Below are 21,116 nucleotides of genomic sequence, written 5' to 3'. Positions count from 1 at the left end.
GTCCTCCCCTGGGAAAATTAGGATTTTAAGGTGTAAAATAGTGCTATTTTAGCAGTTTTCGGTACTTAAATTTAAATACTTTAATGGTAAAATTTTTATTAATTTTTAATATGAAATTTGTTTGAGTGATGAATAAGAAATTTAAATAAATATTTGGTGCTAAGGGGGTTTTGCACCCCTAAAACCCCCCCTCTGGCTGCGCCCCTGGTTCCACGGGAGTCATCACCCTTTGTCTCCACTGAAATTCACTACTGGTAACTATAGTCATTAATTCAAATCCTTTTCGTTATTTAAACTGCCCGTGCGTACCCAGTCCTTTTTACGGTGTAGGGCCTAACCCAACCGCTTACGTATAAACTCCCCGCACTAAACTTTACGCGGGGCAGTTCAGCATACGGCATGGGCCGACTCCTGCCACCAATGACTTTTTGATAATCATCGAGTGCACAGGCACCGGCAACGACGACGCATAGGACTTGAAACAAATTTAACTGCGAGCCGCGATCTACACAGGTGGACCCGGGTACTGCCGCTTTAGCAATTTTCGGGATTGGCCACCTCCAATCGACCTCCCCCTTAACCTCGACTGGCGTGAGGGTTTAAGATTAGTGACGGCGCATCAGAGCACCCAGTGTTAATTTAATGTAATTTAGTAGGGTAATTAAATGTGCATCGTGTAAGTGTAAACTGTAATTGTAACTGTTCGAACCAATTAAACATCCACTCCGCACACTCCGTGTGCGACGTGTCACCGACAGTACAAAACCGAATTCGTGTGTATTATTGTGTGAAACTCCCTAATTCAGCCAGGAATCAGCGTGTTATGCTGTGCATGGCCGGTAACATGTTAACAGCCAGGGACCCCTCCAACCGCAACCACCGCCGACGGTCCTAGCGGGTCATGCAGGGGCATTTGTACCCACCGACTCAACTTTTGGTTAGACACAGAGCTAGCCTGGCGCCCTCCCGGACACATTTTCAGTAAGAGCCAGTCTTCCCCGCTAGGATCCACGCCCGGTCTCGAACACGAGAACCCGGACGACTGCAAACCTCAAAACAGTTTAGTAAATATTTTTTTTTTTTATTACTGTAAACCAAAACAAATACAGTAGTTACCGGTACTTCAGGAATCTTAGAAATGACATTCAAAAGATAAACAAAAGTTTAAATATATAGTTGCAGTGCTCTGTACTAATGTTATAATACACCAAAACATAATGCATACAAACACTGACATAAGTCTGAACCATTGTACTGACGCCGACCGCCAATGCTCCTCTGGCGCATAGACCACTATGCCTCATCAACGTCTCGCAAAAGCGTGTTCACTGAACGCGCCCGTGCGCGCAGCAAAGGGTAGTGCGTGCGACGAGGCGAACGCCATGCAACGAGTGCTGCGCCGGCGGAAGGATCCGGCCGGGTGTGGCATATCCTTCCGCCGCACTACAACAAATTATTTTAATTGGATTTTTCCACAGGGTTTTATTAAACATTATTTTTCATTAATTAATAATTCAGTCCTGTCAAAATTATGTCTCACTGTGCGTTTTGTCCCGAACCTGGCCGGTTCAGTTTCCCGCGAAATTCACACGTTTCTGCTGGAGGGCTGGCGGGGTAGGGGAGTCGCGCGCGGTGACACAGGCAGTGTCCTTCGAGAGCTCAACCAGGCCGGCAGCCTGCGCGCAACGCGTAACCTTCAACCTTTGCTTTCACCGACATGTAGTTTTCAATAGTGTAATATCTTTTCAATCTTTTACGTACAGTTCCGCGGTCGGCCTCAATTTACCATGAGGTATTTAACTTAATTAAATCAGTGCTCCAAGATGAGTGTTCTACGTCATACGTAAGTGTTGTGGGGAGTTTACATGAATTTACGTCGGCGCTTCACGCCCTAACTTAGCCTACTGGCTACTTACTTTTGGCCCGCACGGGGCAGCCAGCAGGCGACGCGTGCCGTCGAACATAATAACGATTCAGTCCCTGGGACACATCTAGACATCACGTAGAGTCGCTGGAGACACGGGCCTACGTGCCGCTAGCCCAGTTTATTAAGTGTTATGTATTAGTGAAATAGTTGCTCGTCAAAGTGTTTTATCTGTCACGTTAGGGTTTATGTATCACCGTTGTACGGCATTGTGCCGCCAAACATAATAACGATTCAGTCCCTGGGACACATCTAGGTATCACGTAGAGTCGCCGGAGACTCGGACCTACGTGCCACTAGCCCAGTTTATTAAGTGTTAGGTAATAGTGAAGTGTATTGTTCGTCAAGATATCGTGCGCCATGTCAGAGTGTATTTTTGTAACTATCGCATCACGTGTACAAGTCCGCTCCTCACGCGCATTAAAATCGTGAGCCGCCACTGAGGAAGTGAGCTGCGCGTGTGACTAGTCGCGTCGGGCAAACCGTTACGGCCAGAACGGGCAGCACCATGTATTGGGCCGTGCTGTATTAAATTCACCAACTATCTTTCAGAAACTTTGTGTTATTCTTCAGGCGTCCCGAGTGGCCATAACAGCTCGGGGGGCCCTACTGCGTTAACCCCTACCTCTAGCCACAAGGCCGAACCTTCCCTGAGATCACGAACCCAAGCAAAAATCACGTCTAAATAGTCAGAGGTAGCGGGGACGGCGTCAGTACATAAGAAAACTAATGTAAGTCCGGAACATAATACATAAATGCTGACATAATTCTGGACTGTAATTAGGTTGTACAAAACAATTACAGTTACAAGTTACACAAATAAAGTACTGGGAATTGAATGTCCGGCGTCTTGCCAAAATAAGTTCAAGACCGCCGCAGGCATACTGCCCGGGTGGAGGGCCCATGTAACCTGCCGATCATGTGGGTGTGGGACATGGCCCACCACAAAGTCCTGGGTTAATTTTTCATAGTTAAGTTCGGTTACATGTTTAGTGGATTGTGTCAGGTGGATTCCATGATGGATGATGGTTTACTTACTGGATGGTGATGATGACCCGAAGTGACACAATTTGTCAATGGATGAGATGTTACAGCCAAGGCACCCCCAAAGTGTAAAGGGAACAATGGTTGATTAAAGGGCATGCTTGGAAACTTAGTCACACATTGAATAATTTTTATTAATTTATCAATAAATAAAAATAAACAGGGGATGATTTATAATAGGTCCGTTCTTATTTTTGCATTTGACAATACTCATAATCCTAATCGATTGTCACGTGGGGCGACTATCATCACATAAATTGCGATCAAGGTCTAATGACCTTGAATTGCGATGCTTATTATCAATACTGCACTTTCTTACACCTTAACACTTGTTTGTATCGCGCACTTTCAAAGAAGCCTCACAAGGAACGGCAATGGGATATAACGGTCTGTGCGAGCAGAGGAAGCACCGTTGTTTGTCGTCAATTTCATTTGTAACTATTTCTTATAGATGCAATATTTTGTAGAAAATATTTCTGTTTTGTTGGCTATCAATCAATTTACAGACGTTGGCTAACATGAAGAAAAATGTCGCTGTGAATTAAATGTCAACTAACAAGGTTTACGTATTGAATCAATTAAAAAATAGATAATTACTCATTCTTTCTGTTGGAAGTTAAAGTAACATTTTTTGAAAAGCATAAGATACGTTAATTGTGTGATATTCATTGTAAGTATTAGTGTACTAATAGACCGTAGGTTTTTTTTAATCGATGGACTATTGCAATGTACTGTGCTGCAAATGTATTGCAAAGCGTAATGTCACGAGAAAAATATAACTGCATTTGTTTTTTTTTTCGCTGGTATGATTTGAAAATATTTCGCTGTTTTATTATACAATTTTAACGTAATTTTGAAAGACTTGAAAAAAAAAAAGTTCATGAAAGTGACCTCAATAAGGAATGCAGGTGTCTCTGGGATTGGCTTGTTATTACAATAATATAATTTAGTACTTTTAATAGGGTGATTTCAAAATCAGGTAAATATTTACTTGGGCGGTATTTCCGAAAAAAATGTTAAAAATCCGAAAATACCTTTATTTTATGCTCTTCAACTTCCTCTTTTCATTAAAAGTGGCGGAGGTAAGAAATTCCAAATACTTTAGGAGATATCGAATTTTTAAATTTCATCATAACGATGGTGTTATGCAGTAAGGGCCTTATCAACCAAATTTTCGATTTTGACATTTTGGTATCGTTTTTCAGGATTTTCCAAGCTGAATAGATTGACAGTAAGGGCGTTATCGTAGCCTCAATAACGTAAGAGATATAGAAAATTTAAAGGGCACTATCAACACAGTTTTATTTTGTCTATCGTGCAGTAAAGGCCTTATCACCTTTGTTGAGGGCACTGTCAAAGTTTGTTTAGGAGGTATATTCCGTTTTATAAATAAAGATTCATTATTTATATTAGTTCTGTAGAAGTTGTTTAACACAGCCCATTTCTTTATCTTATTCTATGACTTTGAATGGCTTGTATACATAATATTGTTTGCTGTCATTTGCTGTAAATGAGATTGTGTTGTTGCAGAAATGTCCGACTTTAGTAGAGGTCGCTTATTAGTTAATCTTGTGTTAAATCAAGAAGATGAAAATAATTCGATAAGTAACACAGGTAATATTGTACAGTCAGTGTGTGATGATACCTCCAAGCCTGGTTTAGAGGTTAAGAAACGTCTTGCAAATGTGCCAATTAGCAATAGTGTTTTTGAAGGTGAGGGTTCTGTTTTAAATAGAGACAACCGAAATGTTGACGTTAATGTGGTACAATCTTCAGTGGTACTTACCAGCAACGATATAGATAATGCCGAGATAATATTTGATGGGTTTGTGACAGTAACGGACAGAAAAGATGAATATCATGATACTAATGTTTATAGTGTGTCCGAAAATACAAATGCCACAGCCGAAAATTATTTTGCAAGTAACATGCCAAGTGACAATATCACTGGAAAAGTATGTAATAGTGAATTGGTATTGAACGAACGTGTCGATGAAATGTGTACGTTTGGTAGTGAGCGTGGTGACACTGTGGTTGCAAATGAGAATGGAACATTAGATAACGAAGGCAACATCAGTGATTCTATAGGCGCACAAAATGGAGACAACGCATCAGATTCTGATGGAAATGCTAGTAATCACAATGACATGGAAAGTGAAATAGCTATTGGCAGAAAAAGGCAAAGTAAAGAAGAAAGGGGACGTGAGAGACGAAAAAGGCAACGAAACAGTGGTGAGCCCTATGCGAATGACAAAGGATTGTTTGTGAGTGGAAAAAACATGCAACCCAATCCCTGTTCTAAAGGAAAATGTCCCAATAAATGTTCAGAAAGCTTTACCGAAGATGAGAGACAACAGTTATTTCAACAGTATTGGAGTCTTCGCGACAGGAGTAAGCAAAGGGATTGGATACTGTCTTGTGCAGCTCAGGTACAAAATAAAAGGAGGTGGACTTCTGACAAATCAAAGCAAAGGGAAACAAGGTGTTATTCTTTCCCATCTAAGGGAAAACGAATAAATGTTTGTTTGAAATTTTTCGTGAAAACATTGAACATCTCTGCAAAAACTTTGCGCTATGCATGGGAAAACAAGACTGGCATAAACAGAGCTAAACCAGATGAACGGGGCAAGAAAGAACCTGCAAACAAAACACCTACTACTATTACAAAAGACATACACACATTCATTCAGAAATTGCCAGCAGTGCCATCACACTACTGTCGTAGTTCTTCCACAAAAACCTACATACCAATTGAGTACAAGAGCCTAGAAAATGTGTATAGGCTTTATAAGAAAGACTGTCAGGAAAAAATGATCCCATTTGCTAAAGCTAGGGTGTTTAAGAATGTTTGGAAGGAATTCTACAACATTGGAATACACATTCCGAAAAAGGACAAATGTGTTGTATGTTTGGCAGAAGAACAAGGACGTTTGGAACACGGTGGTATTTCTACTGAAAAGTTTGAAGACCACATTAAAGAAAAAGAGGCAACAAAAGTGCATTTTACGAACGATCAGAAATTAAGTGGCACTGAAGGATTTTTATGTGCTAGTTTTGACTTGCAAAAGTTGTTAAACACACCACATGGTGACAATATGTTGCTATATTACAGTAGAAAGTATTCTGTATACAACTTTACTGTGTATGAAAACCATACCAGAAAGGTTTATTGCTATGTGTGGGGGGAAAGCGATGGCAACCGAGGTTGCAAATGAAATAGCATCTATGCTCCACATGTACATAAACAAAGTCTACTTGGAAAAAAGTGTGAACACACTGTCACTCTACTGTGACAGTTGTCCGGGGCAAAACAAGAATCATGTTATATTGAGTATGATAGCTTATACTTTGCAAAATGCACCTACACTCACAAGCATAACAATAAATTACCTTCTCCCAGGACACACATATATGCCTGTAGATTCAGTTCACGGTGTAATAGAACGCAGCCTAAAACACAAAGTGGTATGGGCTCCATCCGAATGGCCTACATGGATAGAAAATGCTAGAACATCACATGGACCATACACTGTGTATGTCATGAAGTACTCAGACTTCAAAGATTGGAAACCAATTGAAAAGAAGTTTTTCCCTTACACAAAGGAAAGAACATACATCAGGAGACAAGATAAAGTTTCAGGAGATACGTCAAGTGAAATTTATGAAGACGTTTGAAACAGTTGACATCAAATATTCATTCCAAGAAGGCAGCGAATCTCAAACTGTGTTCATAATAATTGTATGTTTCTTGAGTGATTCAATATTGTAAAACAGATGATAGTTTAATTATGCAAATGTGAATGTTTTTAATCTATTTAATTAAAAGAACATTGTTTCATTGATAAAGGAATGTTGATGTAAATTTAAGTGCCTGTTCTTAAAATTTCCAATATTCGAAATGTTATTGTTCTTAATTTTTTAGAAAATACAGTGGGGTAATTCATAAACTTTTAACAAAGTTAAAAAAACCTTTCGTGCAGAAAGGGCCATGTAAAAAAATATTTTGGTCACTATCAACTATTCAAGGTAATCTTGCAAGCAGTAAGGGCTTTATCGACATTATATAGTTTGTTTCTATTATTTTTTTGACATTAGAAATTGTGTGTGGAATATGTCATGTCTTATAAAAATACAATAAAATTAAATTTCATAATGAAATATTTTGAGATTTTTATCATGAAATTGTGATTTTTGAGGAAGTTTTTCTGTTCTCCTGAATAAATTACATTTTGTTGATAGGGCCCTTACTGCATAACACCATCGATATGTAGTTGAGCGGTATTTGCAAAAAAAATGTTAAAAATCCGAAAATACCTTTATCATATGCTCTTCAACTTCCTCTTTTCATTAAAAGCGGCGGAGATAAGAAATTCCAAATACTTTAGGAGATATCGAATTTTTTATTTTTGCAATACAAGACCTGTGGAAACATTCGAGCGGCGCCATTTTTGTTATTTTTCCGTGTTCGTGAATACGTGAATCGTGAATGCGTAATTAATAAAATGGTTGATTAGGTCAGGTCAGTTACATTATTAATACTTTCAAACAAAGCCGACATTAAAAATTATTTTGTGAATTAATTTTAATGGCTGTTTAGTTTTAAAATATTTATAATGTAACTGACCTGACCAAACAAACCCGGACAGAGTGTGAACAGTAAACTAAAATGGTCGATTAGGTCAGGTCAGTTACATTATAAATACTTTCAAACTAAGGTGATATTAAAAATAATGTGAATTAATTTTAATTATTCTTTAGTTTTAATTATTTATAATGTAACTGACCTTACCTAACAAACCCGTAACAAAGGATGTACAGTAACAACTGACGTAAATTTTTTTGTTACTTATTACTTGCGCAACAATATCAAAATAACAAATAAGACTTTAAAATTAGAAACGTTAAAAACTCACCTAAGTTGGAGGCGGTAATTAAACACCGTTTTAAACAATAATTGAACTAAATAATCACGTATTAGTTCATTTGAATTCTGGCCTATCACGAACAATCACGTGACATCATTATCCAATAAAAAAAAACAGATACTCGTAATCATTATCCAATAAAAAAAAACAGATACTCGTACTCGTACGTAAACAAGAAACAATGGTGCACCCACGCCACAGGAATGCGCTGGTTTTGTGCTGAAATTTAAAAATTCGATATCTCCTAAAGTATTTGGAATTTCTAATCTCCGCCGCTTTTAATGAAAAGAGAAAGTTGAAGAGCATATAATAAAGGTATTTTCGGATTTTTAACATTTTTTTTCGCAAATACCGCTCAACTACATATGAAGAAATTTAAAAATTCGTTATCTCCTAAAGTATTTCGAATTTCTAATCTCCGCCGCTTTTAATGAAAAGAGGAAGTTGAAGAGCATAAAATAAAGGTATTTTCGGATTTTTAACATTTTTTTTCGGAAATACCGCCCAAGTAAATAAATACCCAAAATTGTGTACTCCTCTGGAATAATAAAAATACAATTCTGTAAATGGTATTTTTGAGTTCTCATAATTTATGATGATCCTGTAAATCAGACTTGTGATATTTCAAGTAGTCTACTGTTTTGAACAGTTGTTTAGGTTATGTTAGTGACATTTTAAATACTAGCTGCATCCGAATACTAGCCTAATTGATCCTTTAGCTTAGGGATCCAGTAGAAGTGCATCGTAGTGGACGTTACCATCTTTTTGTTGCTACCTAATTCTCATTAGGGATGCATCGGCATCCCTACATGGTTCCACTAAAATCCAGGTTTCCAGGGATGCGACTCCCATCCACTAATGTGTTCCTACATCCACTAGCTTCGGAAATGTGTTTTATTTTGTTTTTATGTAATATTACTTTAGATTTTTGGAATAAGATAGGTTTAAGAAATTATAAGCATAAGGGATAACTCATAGAGACACACAAAAACCTTAATAAAATTTACTGAAAAGTAAACTTTAACTTACAGGGGTATTTAATTCTCATTATAAGTATTTTTAATAATTGAGGCTCATAACAAAACTTTTATATTCATTGCTGACATCTATAACTGTAATACTATTTTTAAGTATTTTAATGTTGCCATTATTAATTAAATTTTGCTGAATATTCGTAGATATCACGACTTGAGGTGGCTATTGCACATAGTACGACCAACTATCACTAGGTGGTGCTAGCAGTAAAAGTATTTGGATACCAATCATTCCTTATAAATGGATCCTATACATTGTGATTGCATTTTCTAAGGGGTGTAGGGATGTGTGTGCTATGGATGCATCCCTATGTGTTCTGTTACAGCTGCTGTTAAATTGAATGGTTGATAAGGTTAGTATTTTTTAAATATGTGCTGTAAAATGGTGTGAATGATTGGTCAGGTTAGGTTAGTGACATTTGAAATACTTACTGCATTTTTCTGGACAAGTATTAAGTACACAAAAATACTTCTTTAGATTTTTTACATTAAAAAGTCTCTTCTGTAGGAAATTACACAACAGACCATAAATGAAAAAAAAAAAAATTCATGCACATTGTGTTCTGCAATATATAATATTTCTACTTTTTTATAGTGTTGTTGATACTGTTTTGTTAATGTTGTTTTGTTCCAGATTTTTAAAATCTTACTTAGAGATGGTGAAGATATTTGCTCTGAATGTTTTATATAAGGGGCCAAACAGTGCTGTTTGGTTGAAGACAGCTTATGACCTAACATCATTTAATTTTTTTCAAAGAAGCAGTATTCAGGAGTTTATGGCATTTGTCAGCAAAACCATAGTCGAGAGAACACAGACTGCTGCTCGACAGTCTGTCAAAGAAGGAGGTATGACCTAAGTGTTAAAGTCTTGTCTAAATTAATGCTACTGTAGTTAAAAATAATGCAAATTTGAGATTTGTTAGCTCAGATACACACCTGGGGACTATTCACTAACTTTCACCAGTTAACAACACTAGTCTCAACTTCATCTTCTTTGAACATCACTATCCATAACTTGGAATTCTTTGAGCATTGTTGTTAACAAAATAAAAGTTAAGTTCAGAGGACTTGGCAACAAATTGATCATGTGATAAAATATAAAATAACAGTGCACGAAAATAATAATATGATAAAAAATTTAATCACCGCAATAATATTATCATGAGATCCCACTCAATTAAATGTTTTATTTAAATTTCATCCTCTACTGTCACTCTTGAAGAAGGTGTTAGTAACCTTTGCTTATTATTTTATATTTTACGCCACATTTAACCTCAGTTTCATCCTTTTTATTTCATAAGTCTGCTATTTTATCTCGATAGACAAGGTCAGTAGTGAGTTACAACACCTTCGAGTCAGCCATTAAGTTGAGGACAGTAGGATGGGCGATAAAGGACATCAATTAACAACAGTAGGGTGGCTACTGACCTTAACTTTGAGAAGGTCACCTTAAAAAGTCAGTGAATAGACACCTTGTAGTCTTTGTCTGGTCTCCTTATCTATTTGTATTTTTGTATGATGTTTTACAGTAGTTTTTGTCAACTTGGAAATATTTTTTCTCTCTTCTGCATCATGTGACATTAGCATTGTTCCAAGGCCTCTTTGTAATAGAAAAAAGACTACATGTGTTGAGTATTGTTACAAGAAAGAAAACAGGTTCGAAAAGGATATCCCAATTAATGAAATACAGTTTTATTTATTAACTACTATTTACACTATTAATTAAATTACAGCACTTAAAACATCTGTCCACTCTCTTTTTCATTCAATTCACAGTGCACTCTCCCCGCTGGAACTCTCCCTACCGTTCGTCTCTTACCGCACGCCTCTGTTCCGACACACTGCTTCATACCACTCACTCTTCTGTCGCACACAGCACAGTCCTGAATTACCAGTCTGTGCACATGGGTTCCGTCGCTTGTAGTTTGCGTTCGCTCGCCAAGAGGTCATTTTTCCTCTTCACTTCACTTTGCCTCAGAGGCTGGTATCGCCATTTTTATATGCCTCATCTCCCTTCTTTTGGAATGGTCTCGCACCCCTTTGACATGTCGTGTCATATCAGGGTCAATTTGACACCTGAAGCTCCCAGAACATTGGTTACGCCACTCCTCGCAGCGGCCTCTGGGAGCCGACAGAATTCTCCAGCGGGACTGAGGGATCAATGACAAAGCACTGAAGAAAGTTGAAAAGGTTCGGGGGGGGTTGTAGCGCGAGGATCCCACTAATCCAAAAAGGAATGCGCTGCGTCAGTGGTTCGGGATCCGTCTCCATCTGGCTGCCAATGGGCCAGCTGTCCGCTAGCAGGTCCACTGGCCTGCCTTTTTGCCCTTCCTCCAGTATGCTCATAGTATTAACTACAAAATAACAGCACCTATGTATAGTTTTCTTTAGGGGTTGCTAGAGGACGTCATTTTTTATTGTTAATTACAGCGCCCTGAACCTCAACATCCAAGTTCATCTTAGTAAATTTTTAGATGCTCAATTTTCATGCGCAGATTTCATTTCAGATGACTTGGATTTTTGCAGGAGACAGGGTGGTGAACACTGTCATTAGGTTACATGTCTTTCAGATTGGCATCCATTGTACCTTTGCATGTCCTAACGTCTACTTGGACTGAACCTAACTTCTAATACTTGGGCTTGAACCTTAGTCTTTTATTTAAAAATTATATACAGACAGATAAGAACGTTTCTTGAAGTAATTGTAATACTTCTTTTGTAAGTAATGGTTTTTTTTCTAGCACTGTACAATACATTATGTAACGTGACTTTGGGTAAAGTACCGGCATTAGATAATAATGTTGCAATATGTTACAGAATACATGTGCCATGTTTACGTCCGTGAAGACAACTTGGCAGGTGTCCTCATAAGTGACCATGATTACCCGCACAGAGTATCACACACGTTAATAACTAAGGTACGCTATTATATCCAGTAACTTTTTAAAACTTGTTCACACTCACTTAGTTGGTTATTTCATTTTCTCCATTGCTATTATTTCAGGGCCTATACCTCTCGTGCATTTGATGTTCAGAAAAAGCTTTGCATCAAACTTTTATTTATTGTGGAATTATGTAATTATTCAAAATTATGAATTACCTCTCTTACATTTTATGTAAAACTGTACCATTCTTGGTTCTGCAGTTATTTTTTTGCAGCATTCTTTAATCTTGCCTAAAGAGTATTACTAAATTTATAAATATTTTCAGTACTGGCATCCATTGTACCTGTACAATTCAGTAAAATTCTTTGTGTCATAAATATATGCATCTAACTATAGCGGGTGGTAAAACTTTTTGCACTGCTCACAATTACACTAAATTAACATAGTTTATGGCGACTCATCACTCAAGACAAAAAATTGTGTTTCATGTCAATAGGATGGTGAAATTATTCCAAATATTATGTATTTGTATTTCTTTATCAACGAAAATGTAACACGGTTGCTTCTGAACATACTGTACTACCAAGGAAACATGATGTTCTAGGGACGATGCAAAAGTTCACTATTGGCTCCTGCCGACCACTGTGGTCAGTGAAATTTTGAAATAAATATTCCGAAAGAGTTTTTTTCTTGGTACAGCTCATCAATCGTTAAAATCATTTCAAACTCACATGGAAAAATATTCATCAGCGGCCAAACTCACATTGCAATATCAGAGCGATGACTAGCCTAACAAAGCACAGTACAAAACACACACAAGAGTATAAAACACACACACAAGAGGACAAAATGGGGACCTCCCTGTAAAAGCTGATTTTCTATTGGCTATAAATATTTTTCTTACAATAACTACTACGGTACTTACGGCTGTATCTAACACAGGATGCAATGATATTGTCTATCGTTTCAGTGCCACAATGTCACCCACCTGCCTTTCTTTTACTGAAAAAACTTTCCCATGTTCTAGAAGCAATGTTTACTGATACTAAACACAGTATTTGCCATATTTACATGTTATTCATGTAAAATAAACACAGTTTGTTTCGTTAGTATTTAGAATGCAGCATGTTGCTACTGATTTTTTGCTTATATTCATGCTTTATTATAAAAGAAACTCTTAGACATGAAACATTGTTGTTTGTTCTTTTCTCACAGCTGAACTTACTTACTGTGTCTTGTGTGCGCTTCATTTACAGTTCCATAGTTCATTATGTACCGTACTTAGAATCATAAAGTTTAAAAGAAGCTATAAATTAAAACTTATTTTAATATCTATAACGTTTTGAAGAGAAAAAAAAATGTTTTGGTTTATTACTGATTAAATTTAAAATGCCCAAAAAGTTTGGTTAGGTTAGAGAAATGCTGAAAAGGAATTTCAGTGTAAGATTGTTTTATCTGTTATTATTAGAGTGATTTGATATTCAGAAGGGATAGAATATCATGTCACCAAACATCCCTTGATACAAAAATAACTTTTCTTTTGCAGAAAGCAGAGTTAAAACTTAATTTTTTTTGGTAGCATCCAGAAATCAAAAATATTGCAATGCTGTTTGGTCATTGCATAAGCAGCTGTGATGTGATACATTTAATTTAAAGGTATACCAAAAATATACCATGTGCAAAATTTAAGTTTTTTAAATTTTTTACACCCTTACAAAGTCTTAAGAAGTAAACATTTATCATCGTAAGGAATTTTTTAAAGTCATTTTTAAAATCTTTTCTTATATCATTCAAGGTAACAAAAATATTTCAAAAATGTTTCGTAACCTTACTTAAATATTACAAATGTGTTTCTGAAACTCAGGTGCTATGTAGTATATAGTATCTGCCAACAGCGCATGCTGAAACAAGGGCAGCAATAACGGCAGAGACTGTCCATTGTGAAGAGAGATTAGATATCCATTGAAGTGCTAAGTAACGATAAGTGTGACACACCATTAACTTTAAACATTAGTTGATTGTCGCGGAACAAGCACGCTACTTGTCATGCCTTTACACAGCATTTGTTAATTTACATTTGTTGAGAATAATGTAAAACAACAAAAATCAGTGTGTCTGGTTTACACCTGTTGAAAAGGTTATTATTATTTTATTTTTTTTAAATTCTGTTAGTCAATCAAAGCAAAACTATTAGACCCGTTCCACAATGACACGGAAACGGAGATGGAACACGGAAATGAAGACGGATCTCACGGAACAGAGCTTCTACAATAGCACGCAAACGGAGACGGACCCGTACGGACCTGCTCATCAGTGCTGAAGTCTTCCGTTTACGTTACTCCGTTAGACCAATAGGAGCACGTTATTTATTCACTGTAGTTGTCAAGCTACAGTTGCACGTTCATGTTAATTAAGATATTAGTTTTGACTAATGTTGGTTTCCGTATTTCTCGACTACTTTTTTTTATGCGTGAACAACAAAACAAGATTTGCTTTGAAATTTTAATTGTGCACGTGGGTTTCATCATGACGAATTTTGATAAACTTTTAATTTTCATGGTTACAGATATACCTGCTATATATGACTAGACGGAGAAGGACTACTTACCACCGCCACAACGCAAAAAAAAAATAACAAATCGACTTACTATAGCCCGGCAAGATACTTGTGAACCTGCGCAGACCCCAATTCGTGGCGTGACGCACACTACCGTCACGTGATAGCCGCCAGGGGAAGTGGAGGGGATCAGTTCCGCGCTTGACTCGGCTGCGTAAGGATTGCGTCAGCGCGTCATGACGGGACCTGGGTTACACGGTACAACTAGCGAGCCTATCCCATCAACCTCTGGAATTAAGTCGAACCTTATTCCAGGACGACCCTTGCGAGGACAGGCGCGTGCAATCGTATACAACGTTGCGACGCATCTGAAAGAAAAGTTGCTGTATGGTTTAAAATACAATTACCACGTTTCCATGTCTGGTTTAAAACGTTTCGGGTATCCAATTTAGTTTGTGTATGATACCCATTTCCATGCAATAATTCGATCCAATTAAAAACGACTTTGATTCGATCGATATATTTGCTTGTTATAAGGGTGGCGTAATTGAAATTTATGTTGGCTCACACGAAATAAATAAAGACGTAAGTAAATAAACACAAACAGGTGATTTGTCATTCTGCTACGTACGTCCGAAATGCATGTACTAACATATATTTCCGCATTTTTGTACCTCCTCCCGCCAAACAGGTTTATTATTTCTCGTTCCCTTACAATTTCCAACAAAACTAACACTTCTTCTGTTGTCCACACATTCCTACTAACACTCGTCATTTTTGAACAACCACCAACAACACACTTTAAGTGTTATAAACAACTGCCGTTGGTAACAAATGCTGTGTGTATTTACTTTCTATCCGTTTCCAATACGATAACCGTTTCCATGCCATTTTCCCTCTGCTCAATCCCATTCCATCCCACAATTTTGGTGTATCGACCTTGAAACTCATAACGTTTTGGAACCCGTTTCCATGGACGTTTTCGAATCGGTAAGTGTTCTTAAAACGTTTTAAACCCGACATGGAAACGTGGTAAATGCTACTGAAGCGACAAGTGCTGCGACAGGTGTGTCTAAATCAACGGTAAAAAGGATTTTGGCTGAGGAGAAAGTAAAAAGTAAAATTGGTCTGAACTTTTCAACACCTACTGGCAAAAAAAAAGAACGCAAAAAACAGTTAGAAGTCAACGATTTTACGTGTGGTGCTGTGAGGAGAAAAGTGCATGAATTTTACACTGTCAGGAAAACTGTTCCAACTTTAAATAAATTAAAGACGGCTTTGCGAGATGATGGTGTTTTGGACTGCAGTAAAGAATTTTTGAGAAAACTGTTAAAGAGACTGGGATTCCGTTGGAGGAAGTGTCAGTCGAGGAGAAGGATTTTGATTTAGAAGCCTGATATAGCAGCATGGAAAGGGCGTTTCCTACAAGAAATGCGCAAGTTTCAAAACGATGGTCGTTCAATCGTTTATGTAGATGAAACGTACATCCATGCTACCTACCCACAGCGTTAGTTCTTGTTGGCGATCGGACAATGAGCTGGGTGTTACAGAGCCAATCGGGAAAGGCCAGCGTTTAATAATTGTGAATTCAGGAGGAGAGGAGGGATTTGTACAGAATGCATCGTTATTACGGTCAAAACAAACAACGGGAGATTATCATAATGACATGAATTCCGAAAACTTTTCGAAATGGGTTACACATAAATTGCTTCCAAATTTGCCTGAAAACTCCGTCATTGTTCTCGACAATGCAAGTTATCACAATGTACAGACAAATAAGAAGCCGACTTCCGCTAACACCAAACAAGTGATTCAAGAGTGGCTAAAAATAAACTATGTAACTTTCTCCTCTGACCTAACAAAAGCCAACCTACTATTACTTGCGAAACAAGTGCCCACTTCGAAAACTTACAAAATTGATGAAATCATTAAAATGAACTCCCACAAAGTAATCAGGCTTCCACCCTATCATCCTGACCTCAATCCGATTGAGTTAGTGTGGGGATATATTAAAGGAAAAGTGTGTGAAGAAATATCATCCTCACTCGAAGACATTATGTGAACAGCTGTTTAGTAGATACTCTAAAGAGCAATGGAAAGAATGCTGCCGGCATGTGGAAAAAATTGAGAATGAATACTGGAACAGTGATAGGTTATTAGATACTGAAATAGATAAGATTATTGTTAATCTTGAAGAATCTACAGACGAAGATTCCTCTAGTGAAACGGAAAATGCCAGCTTCACATCAGACTCAGATTAGGTAAATAACATAATATAATAACTATCTAACTATTAAAATATTACGTTGGCATCTTAAAATTATGTATCTATAATCAACACGCGTTTTTGAGTCGAACATTAGTGACGAAAAAGTAGTGACAAAACGCAAATGTTATGTATTTTACCTTTAAGAAAATGATATTTTTACAGAACCCTTAACCAAATGATAATTTGATAACCAAGCCTTCAAAGAAAAAGTTATTTTAACACATGCAGAATTTTTGTTTATGATAATATAGTTTCTTCTCAGAGAGGTTTTTTATGACTGCAAACAAATAGCGTGATTATTAGCATGCTGATATTCTGTTAACTTGATTTATTTTTGTAAATATGTATGTGTTTGAATGATCTGGACATGGGTTAACGATGTAGTGTATTTTCCAGTAGTGATTACATCATGCAGTTCATGTGTTATAACCCTTGTGTCGCGTTCGTGTAAGACGGGCTGACACTCCATCGCCTTGATTTGGAGGGGTCGCCACGCCTTCCCCCCCAGACACTGTCATTGCGCTAGGGGCGGTAAAGGGGAAGGCAGCCCATGCGCACAGCGATAACAGACGGTTCAGATTTAACTTTTCCCCCTATACATTACCAAGTTAACAACCATACATTTTGATTTAACAGGTAGTTTACTTGATACTCGTAGTTTTCAGTTACGTCACGCTCGCTCTTTCTTATTGGCCAAGATTTCTTACGGGTCCGTGTATTGTAGAACGAGAAAAATACGGACGGAACGGAACAATACTCCGTTTTCGTCTCCGTTTCCGTCTGTTCCGTTTCCGTGTCATTGTGGAACAGGCCTTATTGAAAACAAAAAGTCAGAAGGTTTTTGAAACAGTCAGAATAATAAATCCTGAGTTTTATGTTCGCTTGTTAGAAGTTATACTTATTTGATTTAATACTATGAATAATAATTACAAAATTTTATAATATTTATCAAAATTTGTGAACATATTTTTTGTCACCAAAATATTTCTAATGGCATAGTAGGATGTAGAGTAATTATTTTTTATACATACTACAGGATGTTCAGGAACAAAGGGTAATAAAATTAATTGGTGGTAGGGAATGTTAAGGAATTAATTCTCATGTTTCATATTCACATGATTCTCTCATATCATTTTCATTTCGTTAAAGAATAGTAATTTTGGCACTACCCTTTTTTCAAGTGCTATCTTAATCAGTGATGGTTTTCAGTGTCATTGATCTTGCAGGGGAATTGGTAAGCAGTGAGAATTGTTAGTTGAACTAATTATGTGGAACTTGTGTGTAGGTTCTTGATGACTTTGCTGCTCGCATTCCTCCGTCGTCATGGTCGACGGGATCCGAAGAAAGCATTGTATTTCCTCAGTTGAATGCCTACCTGGCCAAATATCAGAATCCTAGAGAAGCTGATGCAATGACCAAGATACAGGAAGAACTAGATGAAACAAAAATAATTTTAGTGAGTTTCATTAATGATGATTGTAATTTGCATCACCTATCATATTAGTATGAAATCTTGAAGAGTCAAGAATATTCCATGAGAATTTTGTCCTGGTGGTCAATATTTCACGAATTAACAGAAAATATTTATACAACAGTAAAAATAAAAATTACCACCTCCACATAAACATAAGCACAGTTCTAGAAACTGTTTGTTTATTTAATATATTTATGGATTCCATGAAGTCTTTTGTTAAGGTAGAAACTGTAAGTTATTGAACAACTGGCACTACAGTAGATTAACAAAGCTATAGAAAACTGGTGTTTACTAACTTAGAGCTGCCAGAATTTCTTTGGTAATTTAAAGTTTCATTTTAACTAAAAGTTGACATATTCTTTCCAATATTAAACAGAGGAACTCCTAATACAGTGTTTGTTCTTAAATGATGAATAATTGTAGGTGTAATTTAGAGGTGTTTTTTTTTTTTTAACTTTTATTTCAGTGTTTTATTGTGTGTTGTGTTGAGAAATTATCTGCCACCAGATTTTTTCATGATATTTTAGTGCATATGCAATATTTATGTTTTTTATATTTTTGCAGTAACACATAATTATTTACTTTACAGCATAACACCATAGAAGCAGTATTGCAGCGAGGTGAAAAGTTGGACGACCTGGTAGCAAAATCAGAAGGGCTAAGCATGCAGTCGAAGGCGTTCTACAAGACTGCGAGAAAGACCAATTCTTGTTGCAGCATGGTTTAATCGAATTTGGTCTGTCAGAACCATTGTCGTTTGTTGTACCGCTGGAGTTAATGTGTGACGGGAGGCTGGAAGCATCCTGGGGTGAACACATTCCACATGTTATAAAAATGTTCTCGATTGACAGCAGAAGGTTTATCAAATGTTCAGAATTCATTGTTTTGACGCTGCTACTATGTAATCGCTTGGTGTACCGCATATCGAGGGATGTTAAATGTTTCATGTCTGAGTATTCACAGTTATTCACTAGCCGTGTTCACATTTTGTTTGAATACTTTTGATTTTTTGTGTGACAGTAAAAGGTCAGTGTTTAATTTTCTAAAATTGATCAATTCAGGGCCTTGATAAATTGTTTTTCGGATAATGAAGACCATCACATCAGCAGGAAATAAGCGACAAATGAATTTTAAATGAATTTCGTTACCCTTAAGTCAGTTTTGATTGAACAGTCTAAATAATACAAAGACGTACCAAACAGCTTGTTTCAGAAGATCATTTAATCATACCTTTCAGTATAGGAAATTATTCAGAGCAGATTAGGACATTTTATGATTTGATTTTTTACGGTTGTATATAATTTGATAAATAACTTCCAGTTTTTAATACAATTTTCATTGTGTGTGTGTGTGTTTAAATTGTATAATATGTGGTTGATAATGGCATTGGACTGGTTTATGAAGACAACTAACTGGTAACCCATGAAGGTAATGTGATAACGTGCAGTTTTCGCACAGTGATGAGAGCGAGTGCCCGAGACAGTGACTGGCTCATCTAACACCCTTGGGCACAGACACAGAAATGATTTTAAGTGTTCAACTGTTGTTGCCTGTTCCATGCATGACGTATGTTGTGTATATAGTAGTGTATATTTGTGCCAACCAAATATTTTGTTTAGTGTAACTGGAAAAAAATATATATAAAAAAATTATTTATATTTATTACAAGTTGGTCATTATTTCAGAAGAATAGAAGACAACAACCTCTTTAAGAGCAATGCTGCTAAAGCCATTACCAAGGATTTTCCCTTAGTTAGATTTTACACACCAGTTTTGTTAAATTATAAAATAAAAGTTGTATTTTTATCCAAACTTTTGAAACTTGTGTTAAATATGTACTACAGATTTTATTAAAATAATCCATATTATAACCTGCAGCATGACTCATCCTTAGTCTGCAGAAAGTATATTTTTTTTTATTAATTCGGGTAGTATCAACCTGATAACAGTAAATGCAGGGTGGCCACTCACCGGGAAAACCGGGAAAACCGGGATTTATCAGGGAAATCACGTTGATCGGGAATTATCAGGGAAATGTCAGGGAATTTTTTTAATAACCGGGAATTTTTTGTGTCATGTATATTTCCGCAGAGCTGCCAACCATTACGGATTTTCCGTAATTATTACGGATTTAACACAATATTACGGAATTACGGAACATCGCTGGTTTATTACGGAAACGAGGCTTTGTGCTGCTGGGTAACGGAAAAAAATTCAGTTTCTGGTGTGCGTGTTTCGTGAACGCAGTTCGAATACATCACAAGGTTGCGCAGATAACGGAACTGATAAATGTGCGCATGTACTGTCGAAATAAGTAGATTAATTGTTGTGTTTTGTCCGTTGTACGATACAACTAGTACATATTCTTGGTCTTTTCGTTTGTTAGCTACTTACATCACGATAATTTTTGTACGGTACTTTGGCTAACCTGTCTTGTGTTATTTACTTTCTTGAAAGCCATTTTTTTCATCAAAGTGTTTTTGTCGTGTGTACAGACGTGAAACCTTTTTATGTTGTTCGATAGTGTTGTGTTCTTCAGTGCCGGTTGTAGAAATGAAGCGTGTGACAGAACAATGTGTATCTGGGGCAAAAAATAAAAGAACGTTATTCTTCAGATCTTTCGACCAAACTATATAAAAGAATGGCCATGCTTGTCATCTTCAAATGTTTTGGAACGCCACGCTTTTTGTAATGTATGCACGTGTGACTTTTCGATTGTGCATGGTGGAAGGGATGACTGAGGACGGCATATTGAATCAAAGAAACATGCAGAACATTTTAAAGCCGTGACGAGCAATAAATCTATATCGTCGTTTTTCGTTACATCTGAAGAAACGAAAGTAACAAACGCAGAGTTATTGTTTACAAGTTTTTTGGTAGAACACAATTTACCGATAGCAGTAGCCGATCATTCGGGTAATTTGTATAGAGCTATGTTTCCGGACTCAAAAATTGCACAGAAATACAGCTGTGCGAGAGCAAAAACATCTGCCTTAGTGGAGTA

The 21,116-nt window shown here is 36.8% G+C and overlaps 1 protein-coding gene across 3 annotated transcripts; it reads left to right on the top strand.

Annotated features, from left to right (window-relative positions):
* The first annotated feature begins 3,338 nt into the window (after positions 1 to 3,338).
* On the top strand, positions 3,339 to 19,774 carry LOC134541873 (synaptobrevin homolog YKT6). Of its 3 annotated transcripts, XM_063385576.1 has the most exons (6): positions 3,461 to 3,638; positions 9,254 to 9,280; positions 9,562 to 9,773; positions 11,745 to 11,845; positions 17,924 to 18,094; positions 18,702 to 19,774. In XM_063385576.1, exons 3-6 carry the CDS (start codon positions 9,584 to 9,586, stop codon positions 18,837 to 18,839), a joined length of 600 nt encoding a protein of 199 aa, XP_063241646.1. In that variant the 5' UTR covers positions 3,461 to 3,638; positions 9,254 to 9,280; positions 9,562 to 9,583; the 3' UTR covers positions 18,840 to 19,774. The 3 variants fall into 3 exon arrangements, with proteins under 3 accessions (XP_063241647.1, XP_063241646.1, XP_063241644.1); XM_063385577.1 differs by lacking the exons at positions 3,461 to 3,638; positions 9,254 to 9,280 and adding an exon at positions 3,339 to 3,402; XM_063385574.1 differs by lacking the exon at positions 9,254 to 9,280 and having other exon boundaries at positions 3,463 to 3,638.
* Positions 19,775 to 21,116: the final 1,342 nt, after the last annotated feature.

Source organism: Bacillus rossius (genome assembly GCF_032445375.1).
Source record: "Bacillus rossius redtenbacheri isolate Brsri chromosome 4 unlocalized genomic scaffold, Brsri_v3 Brsri_v3_scf4_2, whole genome shotgun sequence".
Classification (NCBI taxonomy): domain Eukaryota; kingdom Metazoa; phylum Arthropoda; class Insecta; order Phasmatodea; family Bacillidae; genus Bacillus; species Bacillus rossius.
The sequence above is the reverse complement of the archived record's forward strand: the minus strand, read 5'-3'. Positions and strand labels throughout refer to the sequence as shown.

Bases quoted from the DNA above. Each gene is read 5' to 3' on its own strand.
- LOC134541873 (XM_063385577.1), top strand. From the start codon at position 9,584: ATGGTGAAGATATTTGCTCTGAATGTTTTATATAAGGGGCCAAACAGT. The intron at 11,846-17,923 runs GTACGCTATTAT...ACTTGTGTGTAG, and splicing joins CACACACGTTAATAACTAAG to GTTCTTGATGACTTTGCTGC. The intron at 18,095-18,701 runs GTGAGTTTCATT...TTTACTTTACAG, and splicing joins ATGAAACAAAAATAATTTTA to CATAACACCATAGAAGCAGT.